This window comes from Lathyrus oleraceus, chromosome 6 (assembly GCF_024323335.1).
Source record: "Lathyrus oleraceus cultivar Zhongwan6 chromosome 6, CAAS_Psat_ZW6_1.0, whole genome shotgun sequence".
Taxonomy (NCBI): domain Eukaryota; kingdom Viridiplantae; phylum Streptophyta; class Magnoliopsida; order Fabales; family Fabaceae; genus Lathyrus; species Lathyrus oleraceus.
In genome coordinates this window covers 354,656,840-354,669,091 of record NC_066584.1, presented here as the reverse complement: position 1 = coordinate 354,669,091, position 12,252 = coordinate 354,656,840, and the positions used below count along the sequence as shown (strand labels likewise).

Below are 12,252 nucleotides of genomic sequence, written 5' to 3'. Positions count from 1 at the left end.
GCTGAGTATGAAGCCTGTATCTTGGGCATTGAGTAAGCCATTGATCTGAGAATCAAGACTCTGGACATCTTCAGAGATTCAACTCTAGTGATCAATCAAGTGAATGGTGATTGGAATACTCTCCAGCCTAATCTGGTCCCCTACAGAGACTACACGAGAAGACTGTTGACTTTCTTCACAATAGTAAGGCTGTATCATATACCTCGTGATGAGAACCAGATGGCAGATGCTCTTGCCACTCTATCCTCCATGATCAACGTGATTCGGTGGAACCATGCTCCCAGGATCGATGTGATGCGCCTCGACAGGGCCGCGTATGTGTTTGCTGCTGAACTGGTAGTTGACGACAAGCCCTAGTATCACGACATCAAGCGCTTTCTGAAGAATCAAGAGTACCCTGCAGGGGCATCCAACAATGATAGAAAGACTTTGAGAAGATTGGCAGGCAGTTTCTTCTTGAACAAAGACGATGTGCTGTATAAGAGGAACTTCGACATGGTTTTGCTCAGATGCGTGGATAGACACGAAGCAGACATGTTAATGCAGGAAGTTCATGAAGGCTCCTTCGGTACTCATTCCGGCGGACATGCAATGGCTAAGAAATTATTGAGAGCGGGTTATTACTGGATGACCATGGAATCTGATTGTTTCAAATATGCTCGGAAGTGTCATAAATACCAGATTTATGCTGATAAGGTTACATGTGCCGCCAAATCCTTTGAATGTGATGTCTTCGCCGTGGCCTTTTGCTATGTGGGGCCTCGATATGATTGGAAAGATTGAGCCGACCGCCTCCAATGGGCATCGCTTCATCCTTGTTGCCATCGACTATTTCACCAAGTGGGTCGAAGCAGCGTCGTTTGCGAATGTCACCAAACATGTGGTTGCCCGTTTCATCAAGAAAGAAATCATTTGTCGCTATGGGATTCCCGAAAGAATTATTACTAATAATGGTTCTAATCTCAACAACAAAATGATATAGGAGTTGTGCCAGAACTTCAACATTCAGCATCACAATTCTTCCCCTTATCGTCCTAAAATGAACGGCGCTGTTGAGGCAGCAAATAAGAACATAAAGAAGATTATGCAGAAGATGGTCGTTACGTACAGAGATTGTCATGAGATGCTACCCTTCGCCTTGCATGGGTACCGTACTTCAGTACGTACATCGATCGGGGCAACCCCTTACTCCCTTGTGTATGGTATGGAAGCAGTCCTACCTGTTGAAGTGGAGATTCCTTCTCTAAGAGTCCTGTTGGATGTCAAGCTAGACGAAACTGAATGGATTCGGATAAGGTTCAATGAGTTGAGTCTTATCGAAGAGAAGCGAATGGCAGCCATTTGTCATGGGCAGTTGTATCAGAGTCGGAAGAAGAGAGCCTTTGATCAGAAAGTGCGTCCTTGATGCTTCCAGGTCGGAGATTTGGTGTTGAAAAGGATCCTTCCTCCTCAGACAGATCACAGGGGCAAGTGGACTCCTAACTATGATGGACCGTATATTGTCACCAAGGTTTTTGATGATGGGGCCTTAATGCTTGCAACTATGGATGGTGAAAACTTCACTTCCCCTGTGAACTCAGACGCAGTTAAAAAATACTTCGTATAAAATAGACCCGCTGGACAGTAAAAATAATAGTCCAGGAAAAAATGGGCATCGCGACGAACCAAGAAAATGAAAAGGTTCGGGCAAAAATTAGGGATTAAAAATGAAAAGATCATACACCCGGTAAGTTGAAAACCTGAAAAGGCAACTTAGGCAAAAATGGGTATCCCGGTGGATTGAAAACCCAAAAAGGGCGATCCAGACAAAAGTTAGGGATTAAATGAATGACTGCGTTCTGAGTAGTTTTGAATCTTATCTCGTGTCAATGACTGGAAACTTTTGAAGGATAGGAAACAGTCCAATCACTCTTTTCAGAAAGCTGATCATCTGGAGGATCTTGAAGACGAGCAAGTCATAGCAGAATTGAAACCCAATAGAAATCCATTTCACATTGCCATTAGATTAATTTCTGTTTTTATTTTTTGTGCGATTACCTCTTTCTAGGGATTGCTTCCTGATGAAAATGCCTATTCAGAGGCCATTCAATCAATAAAATCATGTTATTCAGTATATCTCTGTTTTCATTTTCATTTTACTGTTTTGCTTGCAAAAATGACGTCCGAATTTTTGATAAACATTGCATCATGAAACATAAGAGCTTTACAGGTACATGCTTAATAAACATTTAAAATTGCTGTAAATGTTAAGTGTTTTAGATCGTCTATTCAGAACAGGTACCCTCGGGGCATTTCCTTAAGGTACCCAGCAGATGATCGCATATGTTTCCCCCAGCAGTCGGAGTTGGTATCTTATCCCTGCAGAGCTGATCAGAGCATTGGATCCTTCGATCCCCAGCAGGCTCTCACTGCTGTACCTCCCCCAAGCGGTTGTTTCAGAATATACACTCCCCATAAATTTGTCCCCCTCATTCATGCATTCATTTTTAGGTCATTTAACATTTCATATTGCATTTCATCATGTCAATCGGAATTAGATCCAAGAAGCTTGAATATCATCCAAGACACTTTGTGGGTCCTATCTGGGTGATCAGTCAACACAAGGAAATGGCTTGAGATACTTCCAACATGTTCAAATGGGGTCTATTCATCAGTCAAAACGTTAATCTTGAAGGAGCAAAAGTTTGTTCATGAACTGTCATGCTCGCTAGGCGAAGCCCACGCGTTTCGAAAATAAAAAAAAAAAAAAATAATAATAGAAAAAAAATAATAAAAAAAAAAAATAAATAAAAAAAAATAAATAAATAAATAAATAAATAAAATATAACAGAAAAATCTTGGACTTGGACCTCTCTCTTTTGAGCCCACAAAGTCACAAAAATCAGGTTATAAATTCTAGACTTCCATCTCCCAAAAAACCCTAGGAAAAAGATAATGAGAGAAGAGCTAACAGAGTTCAGAGCAACCTCCAGAGACTGGAAGGAACTCATCTGCAAAGAGCCAATTCCATCTCATATAAACCCTCAGATTGCTTTGCAAACCCAACCGGGCAATTCAATTTCATTCGATCTCTCCAATCAGGTTTGCCCTATTTCCATTACTCTATGCTTTCAATTTGAATGCTCTGAATGTATGAGGTATTATCGTTAGGTTTTGCATGTGGGTACATGTTTTAGTATGTATGGCATGTCTTGATGTGTGGATCCTTGCCCCTGACTTTGAATTTTTATACCCTTTTGATGCATGTGTTTGACAAGAGGTTTAGGCCTCCTACACTTGGTTGCTTTTTGTGAGCTCTTTTTGTGAATTTTAATGGCATGATTCATGTGGTTACATTTTGATTTGGGGCAACTCTTGATTGCGCCCCATCTTGTCACTCTAACCTGTTTATTGAGTTTTTTGTGAGGGCTCACATGACTCCTGAAAGGATAGCTTGCTTGGCATTTCACTTTATTTGTGGGATACCATTTGGAGATTTATTCTGATTACCTGTATTGACTTGCTTTCTTTGATGGTGCCAGCTCGAGAGATCTCTAGGTTTCTTGCTTCTTTAGTTGTTATTACTTCGGATTTTTATTCGTGTGGTAGATCTCTTGATCCTTTATCTTTCCCGCATTTTACCGCTTTCTTAGCTGGAAGACCTCAATAGGAGGCAATGTTTTCTTTTGTTTGTTTACTTTTGTGCCCAAAGACCTCCAAGAAAAGGCATCAGTGCTAAAGACCTCCCTGAAGAGGCAATTGACGGATAAAAGGGATTAGTAGTCAATCCCCCGTTATTCAGTGCGTCGTTCTTTAAGATCACACTACGTGTCGATGCTTCAGAACCAAAAGCCCAAGATCTTTTGTCCGATCAGTCAGTGGAGAGGGTTCCACCTTCCTGAATTCCCACTTTTTGTCATGAGCTCACCCTGTCCAGGGTTAAGAGCTATGAGGTCTTATCCTCATTACCCGCTTGATATGCTCACCCTGACGTTCAGTGTCAGTGGTTCAGAGCCCATTTGATTACCTTTCCATGGCTTGTTTGTCGAGGTTGATATGACCCCTCTTGACTAAAGCCCTACCCATGTATGTTTGAGCCCCCTTGGTGGCATTTTACTTTATACATGTTTGTTTTGTATGGTGTGATCGTCTCCCCATAGGATTGCTAGGCTTCGTATAGTCTCTCGTTTGCATGTCAATTAAGGTAGCACTGTTCCTTCGTCTAGGACTTCCTTTTTGCATGAGCATTCCTAAAACACAAACAAACTCATTGATTTTTCTTTTCCTAAGAACACGCTAACTCCTTCTACTACAGGCGAGTAAGTCTCCAAAGGTCGAGCATCCGGTAGATTGCGTAGTAACGTCGTTCATCTAAAAAACACAACCCTTAACCCGTAGGTAGCCGAACTACGGCTTGCTCTGATTCTCATTCCAGATGAGATACGTAGGCATAAGACGCGATGTCTTAGCGAGCACACTCCTCTTTAACCCCTAGTTAGCCGAGCCACGAAGACTCTGATTCTCATACTCAGATGAGATACGTATGCAGTGGATGCGACATCCGTGCGAGTCATTTTCTTTTGACCCCCCTTTAGTAAGTAGTACATTAGATATACGCGCACCCTTTAGACAAGAACAACAAGAGTGGATCCCGTAGAGTACTACGGATGCGTAGGGGTGCTAATACCTTCCCTTCGCATAATCGGCTCCCGAACCCAAGATTTGGTTGCGAGACCTTGTCTTTTCCTTTCCTTTCTCCCAGGTTTACTTCGAGCGTTTCCTTTCCCTCCTTTGGGATAAATAACGCACGGTGGCGACTCTTCTGTCATTTCTTTCTCGCCGGGTGTTTTTTCGCATACTATATTTTTTAGGTTGCGACAAAGGTCACTTGTGCAAACAATCTTTCCGAAGACTCTTTTTATGCCTCTGTAAAAGGGAGTTGAAGACTTGAAGGAAGGTTACACAACTGCTACACAATCTAACATAACACATTAATTACAAACTTTGAGCTAAAGTTACATCTGTTCATTTGCACAAACTCTTAAGATTCCTTATCTTTGTATATCTTAGAAATTTTTATTTGAGCAGTCGATCCAAGATAAATTAAAACATGTTTCATGCGTAACTTGAGTTTCGTAAGTCCTTTCGGGACACCGTTAGTTGTGTTAGAAAAGGATTCAATAATATTTCAAACTACAGGGTTTCATAATTTTAACATATAATTTTTCGTGCTATTTTAAATTCAGTCATTCAACTTTAGAGTTTATGTAGGAATTGTCGTGATATGGCTGAACTGAAACGAATAAAACTAAAGTTTTGTAACTCTGCTTGAGGTGTGGTTAAGTGCGTTTAAAATAGGGTTTAAATAAATTTCAAACTAGAGAGAGTTTCATAATTTTGTCAAAAGTCTATAAAATTTGGTGCTATTTTGAATTGGGGAAATTTTAGAGTTGGGTCCAGAGTTTTGAGCTATTTTGAGTGTGGTGACCTTTCGTTACCTTTTTGATGAGTTTAAGAGTCATATTTTTATTTGGTTAGAGTTGTTACGGAGTTTTCATATTTTCTCTTGAGTTGCTTAAAGTTGGAGATAATAATATATGATACACTTGAGTTGAGTTTGGGACACTGTTGATATTATAAGGCTACCTTTTGAGTAATATTTCTATTGTTGAAGGTTGTTAAGCCAAAAGAGTTAAAATTGAGAAAAATTGTCTGACTTTATCCTTAGTTGAGTTATCACTCGTGAATCTTTACTCTCAGAGCAATTGGGTACCTTAGAGTACCTTTGGGGTACTCTAGGGTTATTTTGAGAATTATGAGGTTTTAGGTATTTTGAGTTTCCCTGAAATTTTTTGATAAGTTGAGGGTTATGGGTAATAATATAATTTTTCCCTTTCTAATGAAAAATGATTAAAATTATTTAAAACCATTTCTTTAGCATAGTAATTCATAGGAATTACAGTGACATCCTTAATTGGTGATTTTGAGTATAGTAATTTATAGGGATTACAGTGATGACCTTAATTAGAGATTTTGAGTTTAGTAGTCCATATGGATAATAATGACGACCTTAATTGGAGATTTCGAGTATAGTAGTCTAGAGGGATTACAATGACGACTTTAATTGGAGATTTTGAGTATAGTAATCCATACAGATTATAGTGATGACCTGTGATTGGCGCCATATATGTTCAAGAGTGGAATCTTTTTGGTGATGTTTTTGTTGTTTATGATGTTACGATGTTGTTGATGTTGATGATGTTGCATGCTTACATTATACATGATCATGCATGCATTTATTTTGGAGTTAGGTAGGATTTCGGTCAAGTGATGGTCTGGTTCAGAGAGGGACTATAGAGGTCTCACGTCTGGAGCGGGGCACAGTTCAGGAAGGAACCGAAGACCTGGGAAAATCAGTAACATACCTCTGATCCCAAAGACTTGGTACCACATGCATTTTGAGGAGGAGTTGGTGGCATTGATATTTGCGTTGTTATCTAATTGATTGTGCTTTTGGGTGTGAATGATGTATTTTATGAACTTGTTATTACTATCCTGTTGCTGAATTTCACTGTTAACATTTGTAAGATTTATTCTCACTCTTTCTTATTATTGTGGTGTATGTGCTCCTATGGAGTACAGATAATCAGATACTCGACATGAGTAGTTTGTTTATGAGTTGGAAGATGACCTTAGAGATTGTCTTCATTTATTTTTATTTATCGCCTTTAGTTGGTATTTATCTTCTATAATTTGTAACACTAGAAACGAGTGCGTTATTTATTTTGGAGTTTTTATTGAAGTTTTATTTTTCGTATTCGGTGGTTTATTATATCATTGATGCTTATGATGATTATTTGATTTTCCGCAGCGAGTTTGAAAATTACTTTTATGAAATATATGATTTGTGTGAAATAGCATCCTAAGCAGTACCATTTTCTCTTTTATATCAAGATTTGAGGTTTAGGGTATTACAAACATCATCTGGGGAACATAGTTTGATTCCCCCGGTAATGGTGGCATTCAACTAGGATTATCCACCGTCGAAACTAAGGTAGGGTATCAATTATAGGGTGGCACGACTGCCACTGGGTTATCTGAATAAGTCGATACATTGGATTGAAGGCCTTCTATCATTGTTGTTGGCATATCATATGTGTATTCTCTATTTCCCTTAGGGAGCATAAAACTTGGAAGGAATGACATCCTAGGATCTCCCAAAGTTGGTGTTGTGACAATAGGGTTAAATAAGAGACTCCCTAGTTGTGGTGGGGGAATAACTCCTTGTGTTGATATCGACGAAACTGGCATTGAGGACGTCACAGGAACGACTGTTCTTACAGGCTTTGAAACAATTGCATCACTAACTGTCATTCTAACTGGTTGTTCTTATACATTTTAAGGATTGTTTTGTGGATTAGGGTTATCCATATGAGGACGCATCATTTTCGGTAAGGCTTTCCCACTTCTTAAACCCATACAAATATCAAGAACATTTCATGTATAAGAACTTATAAACTTGTAAAAGAACTTCTGAATTTGCATAAAGGTAAAAATTAAACTTGCAAAACGTAAAGAAAAAAAGGGATTTCGATAGGATCAAAATCCTTGCAAAAATGAAGGTAAAAAGTAAGTAAATTTCTGAGCAATAAAGGTAAAGAACAAGAAACATAAGAAATTGCATCAAATGTATAAATGTTGGTATGCAAAATCATACATTCTTTCAGTGACTCGTTTCTCGTGTCGCTTGGGTACTTTGAGTGTTTGTATAATGAAATTGCCCCATAAATCCTAACACTAGAATCCTTTATTTATAGTAACACATGAATAACTTCCTATAACAACTCTAATCCTATTACTTGAAACATATCAATTTGCTTGATTTCGACCTCACTGGCTTGCTCCACGTGTCTTCACTGCATGGATAAGACTATCAGACAATTGCACGATCAAGTTGCAACATTTCACTTCAAACTGCCTTCGTCGAACTTCTTGAGAACTAAACTCAAAATTATTCTAAGTCCTTAGCTTCAATCCAATATGAACATTTCAACACCCTTAGATCAAAAAATCCCTTCTATCGAAATGTTATTGTTTAACTCCATTTCCTTAAGCACTTTGCTGAAACCTTTACGTTGAACCCGTGACGTCGAAATTCCATTCCAACGGGACGGGAAGGAAAAATGGCGAGGAGGGGGACTGTATTTAAGTGTCGAGGGAGAAAGATGAAAATAGTTTTTCTCTTCTAATAACGTAAGGGGGAGCGATATGGTGGATATTAAATAGAGAATTCAGAGGCAATCACGTCCCAATAAAAACAAATGTTCAAGTAGCGACATGATTACCACAATGCTAAACCTACAACGTCCAAACAGAAAAATATATTAGCGATGTGGGGAACATTTCAGAGTATTAAAGGTATCGATCAACATGCAACTCACTCTATTCCATCCGTCAACATTTCCCTCTCAATTTTTAATTTTTGAAATTTAATTAACGATGTGTTTTACACGCTACAATCACAAAACAACCTTGTAGAGATACGTTTTTTTTATAATGAATAGAACATAAGGTTAAGGAGCACTCTGCATTTTTTTTTTGTTGATAGAGGGCCTAAATACAGAAAAAACGACAAACTAAACGAAAATTGCAGGAAAAGTAAAAACCCCTAAAATATCATTAATAATCAAAGTAATCAACTCTGTCGAGCATGAGTAAAACTCATCTTCACCATCTGGAGTAGTATACAATACATAGACCTAATTCAAACAAAATTAATATAGAAAATGAAAAGACAAAAACTAACTAATAAGCACTATGAATTTCAAGCCTTAGAACGGGTATTATACACTTTCTTTGGCTCTTGCTTTTTCCATTTTTTCTTTCTAGGCTGCCTATCTTTGTCATTTTTTCATTTTTTCTTTTCAACTTCTTTTCTCTTTCTCTTTCTTGTAGCCTGCTTAGATGACCCATTAACATTCAAATGAATCATAAGCCCAACTTTCAAATGAATTGAACTGATTTAGCTGAATAATAAGACACGAGTGTCCATCACAGAGTTGTATGGTGGCACATTTCGACTTGGTAATGGTTTCTGGTTCTGTACCGTCTAACAGAAACCACTCGGCATCGAAACCGATAACTTTGGTTCGATGATTGTGGGAAGGACGCAAGAAAGACGATATATGGTTCTCGATCTCTTTCTCGTTGGATGTTGCTCTTGTTTGGATATGTACTCCGTTCAGCTCAAACGACCCAATATGACCCATGTGTGATGTAGAAAACTACAAGATGGCAGTTCAATAAAGTACTGTAATTTAAGGTATGATGAAGTTTAACCGTTGGAGTAGAATCTTGAAAGGGATGGTGAGGTTTAATGGTTGGAGTAGAATCTTGTAAGTTAGAGGAGTATGTAGTAAATATAGATTGGGAAATAGGATAGGAGCATAGCTATTCAGGCTTTACATTTATGAGCAATATCCTTGGTCCCTCCAAAATAATAAAGTTAGACTTTTCAAATTTCACATTTAGATAGATTAAAATTTATATATGTGTTAAGTTTATTGAATAAAAAACTTGTTTTATTTTATTTTGGATCGACTGTTTAAATAAAAATTTAAAAATTATTTGTATAAATAATTTAATATTGAATTTTAAAAACTAAAAAAAATTAAAATTATGTTTGATCAAACACAAAATGTCATACATTATGTTGAAACAATGTGTGAAACAAGATTATATGAATTAAAACAATTGAATTAATCGATACACAATGTTGAAGCAATAAAGAAAAGACACCAAAAATTGATAATTCAATTTGATGTAATTGTCACCTATGTTTGGAGATGATTAAAGAAATTCAGTAATTATCTAAACTACCTAGAAGAAAAACTGTCTTCAACCATGTGATATATGACGTGAAAATCAAGTGGTAAAAAAAGAGAGTTGCAACATGATTATCACGTTACGACATGTTTTTATTATTAAAAAAATGACATTGTTGCATGCACATGGAAAAGACCGGAAAATTTGAAATAAAATATTGTGACGAGGTAATCACATCACAATTTTAAAATTAAAATAAAAAAATAAAAGAAGTCAGACGTGCACATATTAGCAGATGAGGGGAGATTTGAAAATTTTAAAATTTAAGTTGTGACGTGAAAATTACGTCGGAACATTAAATTCAAAAATTTAAAAACATTAAGGAGGGAAGAAGACTTACGTTGACTTGATGGAGGACAGTTGACTGACACATTTATTTGTGTCATGATTTCCACGTCACAACTTTTTGACTGTTGGGGAGTTGCAACGTGAATTTAATTTCGCAAGGTTGAGACGTGAAATTCATATCGATGAAATGTCTATAATATATCCATATTTCTCTCTCTCAGCATAGACATAAATTTCATCTTCTTCCCCTTTCAATTCATTTACTGCAACATTTTTCTTCTTCAAATTTCACCTTTATTATTCTTAATTTCTTCCTTCAATATTATCTATATAAAAAGGTATTTTAAGATAGTTTAATTTTTAAATTTTTATTTGTTAAATATTATGTTGATTTTTAAATTGTACAACTAACATTGTAATTTTTTTTCTTCAAGATGCATCAAATAATATTACGATTCAAGCATCAAGCATCAAGTTTCAAGATTCAAATTTTTTTTATCTTCATTTATGTATTTAAGCATTTTTTTCATATATATATATATATATATATATATATATATATATATATATATATATATATATATATATATATATATATATATATATATATATATATATATATATATATATATATATATATATATATTGGGTTGTTGGTCGTTGTTATTGTAAATTTATTATATAGGATAATTTTTTTTAAACATAATATTATTAAAATAAATATATAGTTAATCAAAATTTAATTTATTAAAATATTTAAACACAATTTAAAAAAACAGAATATTATTTTTCATAATATATTATTCTGTTTATATATATATATATATATATATATATATATATATATATATATATATATATATATATATATATATATATATATATATATATATATATATATATATATATATATATATATATATATTTTAAAATAGAATATTATTTTTCATAATATATTATTAAAATATATTATTTTTCAGAATATTTTTCATAATATTATTATTTTTGGTATTATATTATATTATATATATTTTAAATAAAAGCAGAATAAAAATAGAATATATTATATTATATTTTAAATAACAACAGAATATATTATATTATATTTTAATAAAAATAGAATATATTTTCATAATATATTATTTTTTGTAATATATTATTTTTTATATTATATTTTAATATTTTTTAGTTTTCTATATTAAATAAAAACATAATATATTATATTTTGATTTTTATTCTTACGGTATATAAACAAAAACAGAATATATTATATAAACAAAGTATTAAAACTAGAATATATTATATATATTTTCTTAAAAACAGAATAATAATTTTTTTAAACAAAATATTTATTAAAAATATAATATATTATATATGTATATTTAAAACAAAGTAAAATTGAATATAGTTGTATTTTATGTATATTAAAAGAATAATATGTTGATTAAAAACAAAATGGTGTAAAATATTTCTTTTTTAAACATAATAATTTTTTTCAAAAAAAAAGAATATATGGTTATTAATTATATGTATTATATGTTATGCTATATCTTTATTATATATATATTTTTAAAATAGAACATAATAGTTATTTATTAAAAACATAAATTATCATATATTTATTAAATGTTTAGTTAAAACAAAAACAATATATTTATGTTTATCTTAAAGAATTTATTATATAATTTTATAAAAAATAAAATAGTATGAAATATATTAAGAATAATTATAAAATAGTAGAAAATTTGTTTGTATGAAGAGCAGTTTTTAGTTTATATAAGTTTATGTTTAAGAATAATAGTAAGTTAGTTAATACTTGTAGTTAATGTTTTATCAAAATTCTCGAAATTGGTTGATATATTAAAATCACATTTGTAATTAAAAAGACAATGATTGTATAAATATGAAGTATGGAATATTATCGGTACTATCGAAGTTGGATGTACGATAGGTTGTATCTAGAAAGACGCGAGCTTAAGCCAAAATTTGAAGAAGGAGTTCAAGGGTTTATCACGTGGGCATTTGCTGAGAAATATTGTCGAAGCGAAGGTCCAGTTAGATGTCCTTGTCTTAAATGTGAATGTAGACCTATAATTTGTG

General features: G+C 33.9%; 1 protein-coding gene across 1 annotated transcript in view; it reads right to left on the bottom strand.

The window, feature by feature from the left end:
- LOC127095606 (protein RISC-INTERACTING CLEARING 3'-5' EXORIBONUCLEASE 2-like) overlaps window positions 1–9,369 on the bottom strand; it is a 34,991-nt gene extending 25,622 nt beyond the window's left edge. The window contains exon 1 of the mRNA XM_051034277.1: window positions 8,981–9,369. Coding sequence (XP_050890234.1) covers window positions 8,981–9,248 — 268 coding nt within the window. The 5' untranslated portion in view covers window positions 9,249–9,369. The remainder of the gene's footprint in view (window positions 1–8,980) is intronic.
- Between the last annotated feature and the right edge of the window lie 2,883 nt (window positions 9,370–12,252).